This window comes from Wyeomyia smithii, chromosome 3, assembly GCF_029784165.1.
Source record: "Wyeomyia smithii strain HCP4-BCI-WySm-NY-G18 chromosome 3, ASM2978416v1, whole genome shotgun sequence".
NCBI lineage: Eukaryota > Metazoa > Arthropoda > Insecta > Diptera > Culicidae > Wyeomyia > Wyeomyia smithii.
This window is the reverse complement of record NC_073696.1, coordinates 191,236,493-191,256,839: the sequence shown is the minus strand read 5'-3', so window position 1 is coordinate 191,256,839 and position 20,347 is coordinate 191,236,493. Positions and strand designations below refer to the sequence as shown.

Here is a 20,347-nt window from a genome sequence, read left to right as displayed (position 1 = left end):
AGCATAATTAACTACGCCTAACGATGGGGGTGGCACATCTCCGTTGTTTGCTGCACTGACAAAGTCACCTGCGTCACTGTTCTGGTCTCTTGCTTGTACGCCATTCAGATGTTCATTGAAGTGCTGTTTCCACCTTTCGGTCACCTCACGATCATCCGTCAAGATATTCGCCTTTATATCCCTGCACATTTCGGCTAGCGGAACAAAGCCTTTGCGGGATGTGTTGTATCTCTGATAGAACATTCGTGTTTTATGAAAGCGGTACAGCTGTTGTAGTTCTTCGCATTCCTTTGAAAATGTGAAAAATGGCATTGAAAATAATCTGGGTGAAAATTACAGCGCTGTTGTACCCACATCGGTGCCAAGATTGAAAATAGTGGGCATGAGCGAGAATCTTTCTCCTGATGTTTTCATTGACTATTTAAAGAGTCAAAATGAAGGCATCACAATAAATAATATAAAAGTAGTAAATACCTTTGAAAATCCACGCTTCACTTATAACAAGTATAGCGCGGTAATAGAAGTTGATTTAGAAGCGTATAATAGCTTATTAGCTGCTAAGCAAGTGAATGTAGAGTTTGATCGATGCTTAGTACTTCCCGCGATAAACGTGTTGAGATGCTTCAAATGTGGAGAATTTGGACACAAGAGCATGGATTGCAAAAATTGTGATACATGCTCTAGGTGTAGCCAAAAGCACAAGACATCTGAGTGCACGTCTACTGTATTGAAATGCGTTAATTGTTTAAAAATGAATAGAGAGCGTAAAATGAACTTGGACGTCAACCATGCCGCATTCAGTTCAGAGTGCGTGATTTATAAAAGACTTTTTAATCAAAAGAGAAGCAGCTTGCGTTTCAATAAATAGCAAACAAGTTCCAAGAAGAGTGTGAATCACATTGATTTTCTGTATTTTAATATTGCAGGGTTGACAACAAACTACGTTGCATTACGTCAGGTTGTTGAAGATAAACGTCCACTTTTAGTGTTCTTATCAGAGACACATATTGTCGATATTGAAGCATTTGATCAATATAGTATTCCGGGATATAACGTTGCTGCTTGTTTATCACACTCTAGACAAACTGGCGGTGTTGCTATTTATGTCAGAGAATCGGTTCAGTTCGAGCTTTGCCGAAACGAAGCTAAGGATGGTAACTGGTTCTTGGGCATTACAGTAATTCGTGGCATGAAGTTGGGTAATTTTGGTGTTTTATATCATTCTCCTAATACCAGTGACCAGCGTTTCCTTGAAATATTGGAAAACTGGCTTGAGGAATTTCTTGATTTTAGTAAATTGAACATATTGGCTGGTGATTTCAATATTAACTGGCGTGATGATGCAAATTCGAATCATTTGAAGCGCTTAGTTGAATCTTTCAATTTAAAACAAAGTGTTGACGAATATACGCGCATTTCTCAGCGAAGTAGAACTTTGATTGATCATGTTTATTCCAATTTTGATTCTATTCGTTCAGTTACGAATTCCGACTTGAAAATAACCGATCATGAGACATTGATGATTAATGTATTAGATATAATGAATGATTATAATGATTTAATAAAATTGAAATGCTGGAGAAAATATTCGAAACAGGCTGTTTCGAATCTTGTTGAAAGAAGCTTGGATTTTCCAATCGCGGGCCGTAATTTAGATGATTCGGCAGCTGTTCTTACAAACATATTGAAAACGTGTACGAATCAATTAGTTGAACACAAATTAGTTTCTCTGAAAAACTCGAACAGCTGGTACAATTTTGATCTTTTGCGCCTTAAACGCAAGAGGGATAAATTGTACAAAAAGTTTTGTAGGTCTAACAGGCAGAATCATTGGAAGGAGTACACGATCGCGCGTAATAAGTATTCACAAACGTTAAAAAAGACGCGTTGTGAATATATACAGAGGAAGATTATTCAGCATCAATACAACAGCAAAGAGTTATGGAAAATTTTGAAATCTTTATTAAAACCTAGTAATAATAAACCGCGGTCCATAACTTTTGATGGCACATTAGAACAAACAGAACAAGTAATTGCTAGTAAGTTCAATGATTATTTCATCAATAGTGTTTCATTGATCAATCAATCAATTGAACTGGTCGATGAACCGGATGAAATAAAACAGCCGACTAACGTTAATAGTAGATTTGATGGTTTTCACCCAATCACAATGGATGACCTTAAAAATATTTGTTTTTCATTAGGTAAAACGGCTGGAGTAGACAATGTAAATGCTAGGGTCATTCAAGATTGCTTCAATGTTATTGGTCACACTCTGCTGAACCTTATTAATAAATCATTGCTAACTGGGTACGTGCCTAAAGTGTGGAAAGAATCGTTGGTTGTTCCGATTCAAAAGGTTGCTGGAACGATTAAAGCCGAAGAGTTTCGTCCCATCAACATGTTACACACGTTAGAAAAGATATTAGAACTTGTTGTTAAAGGTCAGCTGTTAGAATATTTAAATAGTAACTCGTTATTAATTCCGGAACAATCTGGCTACCGGGAAGGCCATTCGTGTGAAACCGCGTTGAACTTAGTACTAGCAAAATGGAAAGACAACTTAGAGAATAGAGACACAATATTTGCTGTTTTTTTGGATCTAAAACGCGCTTTTGAGACAATTTCTAGGCCCTTATTGTTGAACACAATCAAGCGCTTTGGAATTTCGAGTACTGCATTCAGATGGTTTGAGAGCTATTTGTCTGACAGAACTCAACGGACTGTTTTTAATGATTCGGTATCTAGTCCCGTGGAGAATGATCTTGGAGTTCCACAGGGAAGTGTATTAGGGCCCCTTTTGTTCATTATGTATATAAATGACATGCGACGAGTTTTACGTTTTTGTGATATCAATCTTTTTGCCGACGACACCGTATTATTCATTGCAGCTAAGAATGTAGAAGAAGCCGTTTCACACTTGAACGAAGATTTACGTTCTCTAAACAGATGGTTGAAGTATAAGCAATTGAAATTAAATATAGATAAAACTAAATATATGATTTTCTCGCGCACCGTTGTAAATGACGATGTCTCTGTTTTGATTGATGATGAGGCAATTGGTCGCGTTCGGGAGATTAAATATCTTGGCGTGATTATTGATGACAACCTAAAGTTCAACGCTCACATTGACAATGTCATCAAGAAAATTGCCAAAAAGTATGGAATTCTATGCCGTTTGAAAAACGAATTAACGATTAGTAGTAAAATACAGCTATACAAGTCAATCATCTCTCCACATTTGGATTTTTGCCCTACCTTTTTGTTTTTGGCCAATAACACACAATTATTGAGGTTACAGCGTTTGCAGAATAGAATAATGCGTTTGATTTTAAATTGTGATAGATTAACTTCCTCTACCTTTATGTTGGACGCTTTGCAATGGTTATCCGTGAAGCAACGAATTGTTTATTTGTCTATGGTGTTCATTTTCAAAATAATTAATGGTTTGCTACCTCAATATTTGTGTGATCGAATTGAAAGAGGAAGAGATTTTCATAGATATAACACTAGAAACGCGGATGAACTAAGAACACCTTTCTTTCTAACAAGAGCTTCACAAAATTCATTGTTTTATAAAGGTATAATTTTTTTCAATTCGATGCCAAGACATGTTAAACGTGCACCAACGCTTGCGGAGTTCAAGAGACAATGTATTTCACACGTGAAAGTTTCTGTTGTACAGAACGAAAATTAAAACTTTTATAAAATGACGAGAGTTTATCTGACGAAGTTTAAATAACGGATTTATTTTGGATGAACTATTTATTTTTGGAACCTATCTATTTATTTATTGTTCTATTGAAGAATGTAACTGACGAAGTTTTTACGAACGGATCTGATTGTGTTGTAAAATTTTATTCATATTTTATATTAGATCTTTTTTAATATGTAATGTAATAACAAAAACTACTGTGTTCGTCACGGTGGTGATGATGGATTTTTTCCTTTATGTTGTTGTAGCTTTAAAAAATAATAGAAAGTGACTACATAAGTTTGAGCCTCGCGCGCGGAATTCAGATATAAATGGATTCTTTAACAATGCTTAGAGAAAAATCATGAAGTAGTTGTGGTTAGTCTGGCTGAAGGTCATGAAAACCCTGTGCTAGTTTTGTGTAGCTCTATAGCTCTTCACATTCTTACCGATGTGAATCAAGTAATCAGTTTTTGAAGAAATTTATATCTGGAGGTAAAATCAGTTCGTTTTTTTTTTTTTGTATAACTGATTTAAATGTGACTACATTAATTATCTATAGATAAATCGTCCAGCTCAAACCTTTGTAGGGGTATGTGGCGGGACCATCATCATCATCATCATTCCTCCTCCACCTGGCGGCGCTTTTTTTCCTGGAAGAGTTGGGTTTGATGTCTCCGTTTCTGTTTGTACCGCTCCACGTTCTGACGGGTGGCTCTCTGCAGCATTACTGCCGCGCTGCGTTCTTTTCATCCAATTCATCCAATATCATTCCTTCATCCAATATCATCCAATAGATATTCCTCGTCAAACCATTCGTTACGTCGACTCGGTACTCCGCGACCGAAGACGTTCTCCGCTACACTGCTGATGACTGACTTGACGGTATTCCACCAGACCTCTAGGGGCTTCTTCCAGCTCGTCCTCTTCTGGCAGTGCAGCTTCGAGAGAAAGCACATAGTTTTCGGCGACTTCGGGTTGCTTCAGCCGCGCGAGATATACCTGGGCGGGCTAAGGTATCGTATGTTGTTCACAACGGATAGCTTTTGGCGTATCTTTACCATCACTATGTAGTGGTCCGAGTCGATGTTTGCGCCTGGATGTGTTTTGATGTCGATAATGTCTGAAAAGTGCCGACCATCTATCAAAACATGGTCGATTTGTGTTTCTGTTTGGTTAGGTGATCTCCAGGTGTACCGATGTTTTAGGTTATGCTGGAAAAAGGTGCTACGTATGGCCATGTTCTTGGAGACGGCGAAGTCAATTAGTCTTAGATTATTTTCATTTGTCAGCCGGTGTGCGCTGAACCGGTTTAAATTCCTCCTCCTGACCGACTTGAGCGTTGTTATCCCTGATGAAAATCTTAACATCATGTTTTGGGCAGCGATCGTATTCACGTTTCAACTGCGCGTAGAATTCGTTTTTGTCGTCATCAGTACTTCCGAGGTGAGGGCTGTGCACGTTTATAATGCTATCTTTGAAGAATCGGCCCTTGATTTTTAACCTGAACTTTCTGGGGTTAACCGGCCTCCACACAATTACCCGCATCTCACCCATCACTATAAAAGCTGTGCCCAGCTCATGTGAGTCACCACAACTCTGGTAGATGGTGTGTCCATCCCTATACGTACGCACCGTCATCCCTCTCCAGCATACCTTCTGCAGCGTTGTTGAACTTGCGGTTTTTCAATTCTTCGGAATATATACGGGTACTTCCTAAGAAATTCAGAGAACGGCATTTCCATGTTCCGAGTATCCAATCGTTAGTCCGCTTCCGTCGCCTGGGTCCGATTATTCTAGTTCGAATTTTCTATTGTAGAGTTCGTTTCTTTTAATTTTTCGCGGTGCAGGCTCGCAAAGCCCACGACCAACCCACTTTCTCGCAGAAGGACCAACGTTGTGCCACTGTTTTGAGTCCCAAATATAACCAGGACTCGGACATAAAGCTTGTGAGTGCGTCACTTACTGCGCTTGTGGTGGCGTTAGCTGTCCTAGAAACTTCCTTCAGCATGCGACCGGTAGTCCCGATCTTTTTACTAGTAACTCGTATCCCGGTTGGCACCAACGAGAGGATAGGGGTTCGGTAGCTGGAAGGCTAATGGTTCGCATGTGGAAACTTTATTGCGCCTTTGCTATTTGCCGACCCAACACAAAAAAGTAAATTTTTTGGTTTTTCGGTTTTTCGATCAATTCACCATAACCAAAAAAATAATTGGAAAAAAACAACACAAAAAAGTTAGTTTCTTATTTTCAGGTTAGTAAACTATTCATAATTTTTGACGATTTGCGATTACGCCGGTCATTTATACAAACAATTGTTCCGGAGACACTATTAACACAGACAAACAGACGTACCACGAGATTTATTTCTGTGGATCAAAATAACGGTCATTTCAAATGAGTTTCAGTTATGCGGAATATTCCCGCCGCAGCGGTGGTGGCGCTGATGTGCCTTTTTCTTTGGACTCAGTTGACATTATTCGAGCACCGTGCTGCCAAAATCAGCAGAAAAGCTGAAAGTTTATCTTTTGCAGAATATGCCCAGTAGGTGTCGCACAAGTAAGTCGGAACCACAATTTCCTTAGAATTTTGTATGCAGTGGTACGTCTGTTTGTCTGTGCTATTAAGCTAGGATGAAGCTGAAAGGCGTTATGAAATTAAGTTCCACTTTTTGCCTTACTGGACCGCTGTTCACTGGTCGACAAAATGAAAAAAGTGCATTCCAAAAGCTTAAACCAGAAAAAAACGAAAGATTATAGCTATTCAACCATTCCTATGAAGTATGGTACCTTTAGCCATTATCAAAACGCGTTATGTGAGAGTTCGCATAGTAATTGATCGTCGGGTTCGTCGCATCAACGTTATGTTTACGAGAAAAATCATTCAAGTCATCAAGTCTCTGAAAATAGTGGCTGGAGACACAAAAACCTTCAATCTATCTTTTTTACGGTTCGAGCTTCTGAAGTGCACCTGTGTTGACCAGAGTAATTGAAGAAACGGTAAAAATCGTTACATGACAGATCCGTGTTTCATATCCTCAGTGAGATATGTAAAGGAGAATCATTCTAATATCGACAACATTGGAAAAATAACATGAGTCGGAATGAATGAAAAAAAAAAACATTTTATTAAATCTAATGGAATGTTAAAAAATAAATAAATTTAGTGCATTTTTTAACCATTTGGTCAAGGTAATGTTCTTTTAAACAAGTCACATAATTTCGATAATAAGAGGCAAAGAACAGAAGTAAAACATTTTGTTTTCAGAATACTGTTTGCGGTATTTCTCAATAGCACTAATAACATTAAATAATCTATTTTCATACTAAACTGAGAAATTTCGCGAAATGACTCCTACTTAGAGCACATCCTGCGGTTGTTGCTCGTTGTCACACCTATCGCCGGTGTTTAATTGAAGGCCAACGCCGCTCTCGTTGAAAGCAGGCTGTTTTGCTAGTTAAACTCGCTATCGTTCAGCACTTTGTCGCAAGGAGATATAAATTGATAAAACTGTTGTTGCAGATACGGAGTTATCATCCGCGCTATATATGTTCGAAATAATCAGCCTAGAATGATACGGAGATAACTGTTGAGCAATGCGATCTACGAGCACGAGTGACTTTCTCATTGTGGTTTGGGTAGTCTTATGTTGTTTGCATCCGTTCGGTGATGGTCGATAGATCCACGAAAGGCGTTTGTTCATCGTTTATTTATTTTTCAGCGAAATATGAGCTTTTATTTGGCTGTTGTTCAAGTATGCTCAATTGGAATTCATACAGAAACAGTCGTATTCTCAAATTATTGCAAAGGTAAGTGAAGGAAATCAGGAACAACGAATTGATATGTTAACTTATCAACGTACTTCACTATCTGTTTCGAGATATAACTGTTGAAAAAAAGTTAAATTTAATATTATATTATATTATCACCATATTCCTGGCATCCGATTCCGGACAAACTGTGCTGTTATAGACAAGTGGTCGTATAGTTCGGGTGCGGGTGGTTATTCGATTTCTGTCTAGCGCTGACTACTGACTAGTCGTGTGTAAGGATGCTGTGTGTAAGATGGAACCCACCCAAATCGAAGACAATCGAACGTGAGTGGTGTAATTTAACTGATTGCACTCGGGAAAAGTATTTCCATTGTCATTGTGGTCTGAACAGTCAATCATTTACTTTTATTGAGTGATTTTGAAACGAGTGGCCCAGGTTTCGTGTGTTATGAAATCATCAGTACGGTACAATGCAATGAAACAGGAAGATATTTATCTCTGATTCAGTTCCTAGAGTTGTTTGTTTTTCTGCTTCTTGGTTTAGTTTGTCGTCCCTCACGCCTGTTCCGAGAAACGTGTAATTCATAAGTCTGTCAAGATGTTGGGGGTTGATATTTTCATCAGATGCGGTAAAAATTTATTGAGGTGTAATATAAATTTACCCCGATCGATCGATATAAGTTTGGACGGCACTTGTCGTCCGTCACGCTGTCATGTGTGATGTTATAAAAGGTGGGCAAAGCTCGGTGTGGACGTGGAATTTTAGCTGCGACTCTGTGGGCTGTTCTGTGAGACTTGAACAACAACGAACTGGAACGAAAGCCCCGTCCAAATTGGTTCACTGATAAGTGCAGTATCATGTGGTACCGTTATCATATAAGTGCTGTTTTTTTTATTATCAGGTATTTACCCAGTTCTAATGAGCCTTTGGTTCGTTTGTGTGTTGCAATAGAGGTGCGTTGATAACAGGGCGGCGAATAAATGAAAATGCGATGTTCGAGACCTTAGAAGGTGTCTACAGGTTGATTGATGGTGTCTTTGTAAAGCAACTTGTTTGGACGTTTCATCCCAAGCAACTTCGGTGGGCTTGCTGGAACAGTTATGATGGCGGTGTATGAAAAATCATAAACATTTACAAAGTACAATTTTTTAACATTTGTTAGCTAGCTCCAGTACAAAAAGGTTTGGTCTTAATGCTACAGTTACTTAAATTTTGATGAAAGTGAGCGATTATTCCTCTTTTAAATAAGAATACTGCTCCAATAAAAATCTAACAGGATGATGACTTGTATCAATGCTCAATTCCAACTCATGAAGAGTATGAGTAATCAATTACTCCTACTAACAATGGGAATTGTTCGACAGAATTGTATCCCAATGACGTAAAATGTCTTTGTTTTGTGATAACACAATTAGCCTAGTAGAAAAAGAGAATGTCCATCACTCATATCACATGTGAATGTTTTCAGAAATACTATGTATTTGATATTTATGATGGAATTAATTCTCTCTCTTGCAAAATATACGAGCATAGGTAAATAGAAATGTTTTATTTGGCTAAGTCGTAAACCTGCTGTAACAGGGTTTATGAAGATCATCATTATTTTCAGGGATATTAGAAAGTTCATTACAGTATCTACTAACACTGCAAATAAAAAAGGAATGGAATCTGTATAAAAATAGTAACATAAAAATATTAATGAATACTATAAGATACATAAATTAAAACAGTGCATAAAGGGTATTGTTCCCAAAGAAGGCGTTTTTTCAATATTATCAGATACTGGGGCGAAATTTGAACTTATTGGCTCATTAATAATACGATTTTTTTTGTTTGCAGCATTCTAATGAAACATAAATTAATGAAACAGAATTAATAGAAAAAAATCAAATAAACATGGAAGTATAATATCTTTGTATTCACTGGTTTAAAGTCAATTTTTTCGTCTATTGTTTGGAATCTGATTTCGCGTACTCTAACGTTTACAAATTATTGCTGAATTGCTGAACTATCAATGAAAAAACCTTTATTCAACAAAGTGCAGCTGTACCTGTACTGTACCCAATACTGGACCAATATTTAAACAATGTACGAACGTACATTATGATCGAATTCGTACGTCAAATCTCACCTTATAGTAATTCAATCATGGTGCACAAAAAGAAAGTATGATTAAAACAAAATATAAAAAGGAATAAAATGGATAGAAAACTGACCAGTCAATAATTCAATAAATAATATCCATATATATTTGTTGCCATGGTATTTTAATTTTGCTTTGTTACATTTTTCCGAATTTTATCATGAGCTATTCAGTCTATATTGTAGGCTATCATTGACATGCAGCGCTCTTCGAGTGTCAGTAAAATAGTATCGATTAAGGAACAGTTTATCTTAATATTGCATCAAGTTGTTAGAGGTAGCAAGCAAGATTGAGATTGAATGGTAAATTTTAAAATTAGTTGAAAAAACAAAAATTTGCTTTCGGAAAACATCGCTCAAGAGCTTCTTCCACATCAGCAAACTAGCATGTATCAACGTTGAAAGGAAAACCTTTTCCCCGAATTTTATTTGCACTTCGTAGTTTAGCCCGGCCTGAATCAACAGTCGAAACAGAATGTCTCAGAATTAAAACACGACAAATCCGGAGCGGACACACAACCGCCCGCGGCAAATAGTTGGGATCAGCACCTTGTCAGTTAGTAAGTTTGGTGGAAGTTCTTCTCGAGCTGCCCGATGAGGGTTTCGTTTTCAACCAAATACAACCTGGTGCCGGGACGGGCGGTGTGCTATCGTTTATGGCGTATTCCAAGACGTGGCCATAAAGCAAGTCGGGCAAAGCGACACAGAATCTAGTGCAAACAAACATTAAACACCTTAAAAAGTGAGGAAACGTCCGCATTCGCCTGGTGCCGGTAATTTGCTGTTTGTCCAAGCACACTGCCTGGCGAAGATTTCTTGCCCGTCTGGTATCTGCTTGGAACGGTGTTCGTAGAACTTAGGGGCACCCTGTACAGTGCAAACAAAAAGTTCGTACACGCTATTCCCTCTCCATGATGAATGATTTGATTTTATTTTGTATGATGTTGGTTGAGGCGACGAGACTTGCCACAAGAGTTTCGACGGTTCCAGAGGACATATCGGGACAGCCAACAGTGGAATTGTTCGTTGAGGTGCAATTTGTGGTTGGTTTCGATTCTTTGGAAATATATCTGAGAGTGGAGTTCAACTATATCAATTACCTGAAGATAGTCATGTTGTTTGAGAAATACCATCATGCAAGATCCCTACAAATCAATGGATTTGCGACGATAGTGTGTTTGTGTGAAACCGTAACACTCGGTAGCTTTTGAAGTGTCTGTGTGCGTTTTTTGATATAAGTTCCCTCCGGTTGATGAGTGATTTTACTGTACTGAAGACTGATAAGATAAGGCAGAATGCTATTTCGTTCGAACGGGTTCGTTTAGTGTTTGATATATAATATTTTTATAATTTCCCCATCAATTTCGATCAGCATGTACGGTATTTGTGTGGCTCGGTAGCTGCCATGCTGGCCTCTTAGTCGCAATGAGATGTTCTCGTGACTCGGCCAAAGTGTTACGCAGCGCAAGTGGGAAAAGTGTTCTCAGCTCCAGCAGTTCAACGATCTCATAGGTTAACCTATAGTTTCAAGTGTTTCGAAGAAGAGGTTCAAGGTGTTATACGTTTCGTCCTGTAAAGTGGAAAAAAAATTGTCGGCTCATAGAACATGAAAATGGCGGTGAATTCGATGTCGATCCATGCTCCCTCCGACACCAACAACAACAGCATAACCGTTAGTTGTGCTACGAGTCTTGGAGCAAACATGACCTCAGCTAGCATAAGCACCAGCATATCCTCCCCTGGTTGTGCAACGGGTGGACCAGGACTGCCGAAGGTAATACTGGTGAAGTTCTGACATATCAAGCTGCTTGTTTGATAATACTGTTTCCCTCTGAAAATGTTGTTGATACCGTTGGTGATACGGCATGGTCATAGATCGATGCTCGGCGGCAACGCGTGCAATCTGCCGGGAGATACGGAATTGGTAGTATGATACGGATGGCATTTCCACGCCGGTGATAAAGTTTTATCTGAAAATGCAATGCGTTTGCGATAGATTACAATATTTTGGTTTGAATTTTTAATTTACTAGTTCTACAGTGACATCCGTCGCTTGTCGATGAAGGCTTTTTTGAATCGGAAGAATTTCGATCGATGGTTTTCCCTAGGGTTAATGCCCAAAAATGAGAAGAATAATATGCGATTTTATTGTACATGTTGAGGCTCTCATCTAATCAAACCTGTAGATAGAGAGAGATGTACACAATTAGAGAAAACGGGCACCTGGAAATGCAGAAAAAAGAAAATTTGAGTCGGGTGGCTCAAATCAACAAGGTTTTTGTGTATTATTGGATGTACACGGTTCGGACTCTGGGATAAGCAGCAGGGATAGTTTCGGTTTTCTTGAATATTATGTGCTTTAGAAATGCAGCCGTATGTCGTGGAGTTAAATTAAGTTAAAAAATTTGCTTTGAAATATTCTCATTAATGCAGAAAAAGTGAAGGTATTCTGAGTATTGTTTAAACAGAAATAGGCGTTTTTTTATGTTCCGAGTATTAAAATTCAAAAAAAAAAATGATGATGGAACAATTTTTTTTTGATTTGTTTTTCGACAAAAATTATAACACAAGAAATAGTATAAAAAATGTCACAGTGAAAAGTTGAAAAGAGAAGGATTTTAGAACTATCACGGTTTTTGTTCACGAGGTACGTATCTCCCGCGTAAAAAAAACATGACTGTATGTAGATGAATGAATAGAAGATGTTTTTTTTATTTGTTGGTTTTTGCTTTTATATGTAGAATGGTTTAACAACAAAATTTTATTTTGGAGATTCGTTCAAATTCCAGGACATATTTTCGAAAAGATAAAAATAATAAAAATGTTGAAAATTTGATCGTTCGAAAAAATTCTTTTCTTAGGTGCGCAACTGAGTTCTCACCGTATTTTTATTAATAAAAATGCAAGTTATTTTGAAAAATATAGTTACCAAATCTACACGAAGCGAGTTTATTGGAAAACATTATAAAATTATAAATCATTCAAAGTATTGCCCATCGCTTGCTGAAACATTGTCCATCATTCTACTAGGGCTCAAATATTCTTACTATAGGACGGATTTCGCGCCAAATCGTCTCAAGGATTGGCAGCACCCTCTGCGAATTGGTTGAAACTTTTTGGGTGTGAAGACATCACCTAATTAAGCATCTCTGCATACTTACTCTTTCCAAAATTAGTCTAGACTGTCTTCTGAAAAGGGCGAAACTTTTTTGCCGATTTTTTGTAAATCAATGTAATTCAAAAACGGTAAATTCTACAAAAAAGTGTTCTATAAGTAACTTTTAGGAAATTTCTGAAAATTTCATAATCTGAATTTTCATAAAAAATATATGGAAAAAATTATTCATCAAGTACCACACTGAAAAAATGAAATTTAAACACAAAACATCGATTTAAAAAAAATGGTCATCCCCGAATTTGCTAAAAATTTTTTTTGGTGAAAGACAACATTATTGGCTATATTTCGTTCATACATCGCAACTTGAGCATATTTAAGGAAAAAAGTTATTCTCAAAAATAAAAAATTAAAATGCAAACTAAAACTAAGGTATATTATTTTTTCAGTGTAAAACAACCTAATAGAATGAAATACTTGTTATGTTTTGATTATTTTAATTTTAAACAATTTAAAACAAGTAAAACTCAATGCCTAATTTCAATATATTATGTGTATGCATGTACAGTGCCTCCACAATTATGGGTCAGCTACAATTATGGGTCACTTTTACACAAATATGTCTATTCTCACGAAACTTAATAGTTTTCATTAGCAGTGGTAATTTTTGTAACTCACTTGTAACCTCATTCATACGATTAAAATAATTTAAAGTTGAAAATGTCATTAAAAACTATAATTCTGCTCGGTGCAAGAAGTGAAGTGACCCATAATGGTGGTAATGTGACATTGTGCGATGCACAATTGTGGGTCAGTTCATATTTTGGCTATTTTCATTACTTTTACATGATAATGCAACAAGACTGAATAGAATAACTTATTATAAAGCTTTTACAAAAATAAAATAACTTGCATTATGTATTTTGACTATTTTATAGACTAAATGATTTTGAATGCCAAAAGAGACCCATAATTGTGTCTTTTGGTATGTAAGTGACATTTTTATTCCCAACCGATTTACACGCATCAACTGCAGTGAAACTAATTGTTAATCGAAAGTATACATTAGGACACATAGATAGATAGTAAAACATTCGTAGTTGATAATTTTTACGATTTTATATCCATTTTTGAACATTCAGACAACACGTTGACTGACCCATAATTGTAGAGGGACTGTACCTAAAGTTCATTGTATTACAGATGTGAATGCTTCTCACATCTTATGAACCTACCAGATAAATTTACTAGAATATCTTTTAACTGCTATTTGATTATTACTGAAAGGTACAAAACTATGAAATTTCTGTGTTCCAGGTATAGGTTTTGCTTGACTGAATAGCTCTTCTAGTTCCTCTGACATTTTTGTCGTAAAGCTTTCTTGGAGTTTTAATAGTATTTCCGTAATCTCGGGCAAGACTTGCTCTCTTTGCCATTCGTTTAAGAGTACCTCCGATTGCGTCACAGGGACAATTGCTATAAGTTGATTGAGTAGCGTTGTTATTTTATCAAGCTTTTAAACAGGTTCGTAACGTGCATACATATCACAACAGATACAATAGGTAAATGATACGTACGTAGAATAAACATTTATTCTGCAGGAAGAATAAACATGTATTGTAGCAGTCAAAACACCAGCAACAGCACTCCTCTCGGGAGAAAATTACATACCGCGTTTGGGTTACCTATGTTCTACAGCGGCCACGTGCTTCACGCAGGATTTTGCCTCCAGAGTCAAAAACAACACTCAAACACTGGCTCTACTATTACCTAATTTATTGACATTACACGTTTACACAACATAACAAGTATTTCATTTTATCAAGGTGTTTTACACTAAAAAAATAATATACCTTGGTTTTAGTTTGCATTTTCCTTTTTTATTTTAGAGAATAACTTTTTTTCCCTAAATATGCTCAAGTTGCGATGTATGAACGAAATGTTGCCAACAATATTATCTTTCACCAAAATTTTTTTTAGCCAATTCGGGGTTGACCTTTTTTTTTAAATCGATGTTTTGTATTTAAATTTCATTTTTTCAGTGTAGGACTTGATATATAATTTTTAGTAAGTATGCAGAGATGCTTGATTAGGTGATGTCTTCACGCCCAAAAAGTTTCAACCAATTCGGAGAGGGTGCTGCCAACCGCGGGTTCATTTGGCGCGAAATCCGTCATAGAAGTGGTCGGCGTGCGACCATACCGAGCCAAGAGCCATTTTCTTTAAAATTGAGTAATGAGCACCAGTGGATTTGCAAACTGATAATCTATGTTCCATCAAAAAATGAAATCAATTGAACAGTTCATAGGCGTGTTATAATAAAAAATCTCTGTAGCACTTTGTGAAAAGAACGAAATTGCGTTCGACCAGAGTGAACCGTAAAGACAGACATGGCATCTAAAGAAAGTTATTGTTTGTGATTTGAAAGCAAACTTTGCGATTTATTTCAACCAGTAACTGATTGCTTCGCTTCGGACAGCTCGTTAATGCGACTGTCATCAGAATTAGATAAATAAACAGCCAGGTGGTTTTCGTAGAGCCGAATTTTGTTTCAATGGGCACATCACTTATTTTCAAGATCTTGTTGAGCCAAACCGAACCAAGTGCATTTCATTTTCTTTTGATATTTTTCAAATAAAATTAAATTTTTCCTTGTAACAAACGTCAGGACTGGGTAAATATACGTTAAATCAATAAAATTAGGCAATACCCGCTTCAAAATACCAGAGCATTTCATATTGATACTATCTTAACACTTAGCACTTGGTGCGCTTTGGCACCAAGAAATAGAGCAACAGTAATAAAGCTTTGCTTGTCTATTAGCTGTATAATTTTTGATATAGATTGGACTGAGAGATAAAGCAGCGTTGATATCTAAGTATTACGTTTGACTAGTGAGCAAAATAAGCTTGTTTAATAGTCAAGTTGATATGTTGTAGTAAATACGTTTGACCAGACCGAACTGAAGACCATTTTTTAAAATTTTAGTTCGACCAGAGTGAACTGAGTGCATAGGTGTCAAAAATAAAAGCCAAATAGTTTATCAATTATTGCTATTTTTCGTGTATTTATGGTAACAGAACATTCATTAAGCCCTATTCATTACTTGTTAGCACTGAATTAATGATAAGTTCAAACACGATTAATTTATGGGTGGTCAAACTTCAAATGCTAATTACTCAAAACAATGTGTTTGGCGCTTGGCTCGGTCTGGTCGCACGCCGACCAAGTGTTCATAAGACAGACCATGTGCCACCGAACGAAACAAGCGATAAACGGATGGCGCAATACCTGGGGAATTTAACGGGTGAGGTAGAACTTCCTATTTGGACGTTTCCATGTAAGTTTCAACGACTTTGGCAGTATGAAGCCGAGTGTTGTCATGCAGTAGAATCACTATTTCATACCTCTGCTCGTATTGTTGCCGTTTTTCGTGTGGTGCTAGATCTAATCGCATCTTTTGAAGTCGATGGTTTCGTTCAGTTTCAACAGTTTGTTATAAATAACACCTACACGATCCTATTAAATTCACAGCATATTTTTTTTAGAAAAAAGTTTAAAAAAATATTAGTGTAACTGACGGCTTCGCCAGGTGGTATGCATTGCGGGCAGGATTCAGTTTGTCAAGCTCTACTGCTTTTATTCCACTTAGAAACTCAATGTATGTTAACCTACCTTGAATGTTGTAGTGTTTCTGTTCGCATGAATGAATCACTTTATAATAAACTCAAACCTATTTATTGTTTTTTTTTTAACAAAAATTGAACTGCAACTTTAACACTATCAGATATTTCATTCGGCCGAAGAAAACATTCACGAAACACATCTTCGCCGCGATATTTGGTTACGATTTTCTCGAGAAATATACATAGAAATATATCTATTTGTTCACCCTCAATAACCTCAGTTCCGTCGTACTAGCGAAAGCCAATAACTCATGCACTTGCATTAATGGAGAATACGGGATGAATAAAATTTCAATTTATCTAACACATCCAACAGGTTGGTTTAGCTCGTTAGCAGTCAACACGGCATGTTGCTGGTGTTTTTGTTGCCAGAACAAAAGGGAACTGCAAAACGTGCCGTATCCTTTTTGCCTTTCTCCTAGAAAGGTATAGCAATCACTGGAAAAACCGAAGGTATAAAAGTGGTCCCAATGGCCGAATGTCATATACCACTCGACTTCTTTCGACGAACTGAGCATTTTCTGTATGTATGTATGTGTGTATGTGTGTGTGTGTGTGCGTATGTGCAACTTTTTTTCTCACTCACTTTTCTCAGAGATGGCTGGACCGATTTTCATAAAATTAATTGCAAATGAAAGGTCTAGTTGCGCCAGAGGTTGCTATTGAATTTCATTGTAATCGGATTTTTAGTTTAGAGGTTATGTATCAAAATGTAAAAATCACGAAACATCAATATGATCAGTTATGATTGAACATATGGTTCAAAAGTTATGTAAAGAAAAGTTATCCTGAGGTTGTTTAAACTCACTCATTTTTCTCAGTGATGGCTGGACCGATTTTCACAAAATTAGTGTCAAATGAAAGCTCTAGTTACCCCATAGGTTGCTATTGAATTTCATTGCAATCGGATTGTAACTGTGTCCGTTGTTCATAAAAATGTGAAATCACATAATGAAAGTAAACATATTGACTTTCTCCTAACGATCACTGGCTAATTAAAAGGTAGAAAAATGATTGAAATGGCCGAATGTCATGTACTACTCAACTCAGTTCGACGAATCGAGCATTTTCTGCATATATGCATGTATAGGTGTATATGTTTGTGTGTGGGTGTGTACGTGTGTATGTGCACCTTTCTTTCGCACTCACTTTTCTAAGAGATGGTCTGACCGATTCTTTCTATCTTGGTGTCAAATGAAGAGTCTATTTGCCGCTTAGGTTGCTATTGAATTTCATTGTAATCAAACTTTCAGTTTTGGCGCTGCGTCAGAATGTGAAAAACGCTCTTATATCTCAGAAGCTATGAACATAGTTGAATTTAAATAAATGGGCTTTCAAACCCTTAAACAATGAATTTCATAATGTTTAAACATGTGGTTTGAAAGTTATAGGAAGAAACGTAACCCGCAGACTGTTTAAAACTATAGCTACGATCAAAATATGTGGCCTCAACATCATTTAAATTTGATATTGTACTATTTCAATGCTTGCGGCCTTGCTCGGGATTCGAGTTGAAATTGAAAGTCATTTCTATCATTTCACTTTTTGCCTTTCTCCTAGATGTCCTAGATCTGATTTCTAGTTTAGAGGTTATGTATCAAAATGTAAAAATCACGAAACATCAATATCTCAAAAACTACACAACCGATTTGAACAAAATTGGTTTCAAATGAACGGGCTACCTAAAAACCCTCAACTTTTGAATTTTATGAAGATTGAACATATAGTTCAGAAGTTACAGAAAGAAACGTGTTCTGGAGACTGTTTAATTTCACTCATGTTTCTCAGAGATGGCTGGACCGATTTTCATAAAATCAGTGTCATATGGAAAGTCTTATTGCCCCATAATACCTCATTGATTTTTTTTGCGAACGGATTATTACTTTTCCTGTTATGTTTAAAAATGTGAAATCCAGCTATGAAAAGAAACATATTCTGATGACTACTTGGGCTCACTCACTTTTCTCAGAGATGGTTGACCCGATTTCCACAGAATTAGTATCAAATGAAAGATCTAGCTGCCTCATAACACCCTATTGAGTTTTGCTGTAATCGGAATGTAACTTCGTCTGAAATGTATCGAAATGTGAAAATTACTAAACTTCATTATCCTAGAAACTACACAACAGATTTGAACAATATTGATATCGAATGAACGGGATAGTTAAGGGTTAACTGATGAATTATGATTGAACACGTGGTTTCAAAGTTTGGCTCCCCCATACGTTCCCTTTTCATTTGATTGTAATCAAACTTAAGCAACCGTTATGTTTTAATTTGTAAAACAACGAAAGTCTATTATCTCAAGTATTACACGACTTATTTGAACATAACTAGTGTCATACAAACGAGTCATCTCTCAAACTTACAAATAACAAACTTCATAAAAATTTGATATACTGTTCAAAGGTTTTGTAAAGAAAAGAAATTCAAAGAATATTCAACACTATACCTGCTTTGATCAATATATATGGCCTCAACATGATTTAAATGTGGTATCGTACTAATTGAACGTTCCCGGTATCGCTCGTGATTAAATTGTTCGAAATTAAGAGTCATTTCTTATATTTCGCTATTTCTGAAGCACTAACATTACGTCAAATTTCATATTTTATACTTTAATTTCAACATCAATATTTTAGAACCCAAAGAGTGAATATACCTTTTTGGATTTAAGCATTCATGTAAATCTATTTTTACAAATAATAAATGTGAATGAGAAAGGCTGAGTCTGACCGCTAGGTGGATTATTTTAGGTTTTTATTAGAGCTGATGAGATGTGAAATCATGTTTTTATGTTTATTGAATTGCAAAAACTCTTATTGCTATTTGCATATTCCTACACAAGGAAATTATTTTATAAATCAAATAGACGAGTATTCTGATTTAGAGTACAAACATATTTTGCAGTAAATTTGGAACCACTGCACACGCTGCGCACTGCGCAAATTTCTCGATCCCTTTTGTTCTCACACAGTAAACGACAACACGCATTAATCTCACGACAATGGTGCGTGCAGAAGCGCAGCAAATACATATACAAAAATACAACTACGACATCACTTGTATTGATTTGCCCGTACAGCTTATGGAGTCAGATTTCTACTGATACTTTAAACGCCGGAATAATGAATAACGTTTATTTGCAATTCATAGCAATGAAACCAGAAGAAACGAGTATAGTTTTAGGGGTCATTCACAAATTACGCAAGGGCTTAGGGGGAGGGGGGGGGACTATTAAAATTTCTTACGAATGCCTACGAAGGGGGAGAGGGGGATTCAAGAGAATCTTACGTAAGATTGAAAAATTAAAAAAAAGCTGAAAAAAAGTTTACAAAACTAAAAAAAAGTAGTTGAATTACTTATCCCTGCGATCTTAACAGTTGAACTTTGGGAAAGCAGTGAATTCGCCGTCGCTGGGAGATTGCGTGCTTTACTTCATTTCTACTTAATTTTGAATTTTGTTTTCTTTAACATAGTATTAACTGTATTAGCTTGTTTTGTTTTATCCTTTACGAATATGCTATATGTAAAAAAAATGTTTTACCTTCGAAAATATTTTTTCCCTAAGATTCGTGGGGGGGGGGGGGAGAAGGGTAATGCAAAATCTTACTAAGCCTTATCATGGGGGGAGGGGGGGTCGAAAATTTCGAAAAAAGTCCTTACATAATTAATGGATGACGCCTTACAAGCTTTCTTTCTCTCTTTGCTACTGACGAACTAAATCAAATGATGAATACAATAGAAATGGGATGACCAAAAAGGAACTGCAAGAGTGGCTTTTTTTACAATTCAATTCAGAAGCTCCGTTGAAAGTTTTGTGACTTTTTCTAATTTTTCCATTAAGATAAAAGTAGGAAAGTATGATGGAAAAATAAAAGATGATGTTAGGCAGTTTACTAAAGAAGGGGGTCAGTTTAAAACATTACAACCGAC

General features: G+C 36.5%; 1 protein-coding gene across 7 annotated transcripts in view; it reads left to right on the top strand.

Annotated features, from left to right (window-relative positions):
• LOC129726725 (GATA-binding factor 3-like) overlaps nucleotides 1-20,347 on the top strand; it is a 60,897-nt gene that overhangs the window by 7,634 nt on the left and 32,916 nt on the right. Inside the window, exons 1-2 of one of the 7 annotated variants that reach the window (XM_055683757.1) lie at nucleotides 7,682-7,791; nucleotides 10,983-11,384. The exons of 2 other annotated variants lie outside the window; for them this stretch is intronic. In XM_055683757.1, coding sequence (XP_055539732.1) covers nucleotides 11,217-11,384 — 168 coding nt within the window. In that variant the 5' untranslated portion in view covers nucleotides 7,682-7,791; nucleotides 10,983-11,216. Of the gene's footprint in view, nucleotides 1-7,377; nucleotides 7,504-7,649; nucleotides 7,792-10,449; nucleotides 11,385-20,347 lie in introns of those variants that run through there. 4 more of the 7 variants (XM_055683763.1, XM_055683760.1, XM_055683756.1 and 1 more) reach the window with 4 other exon arrangements.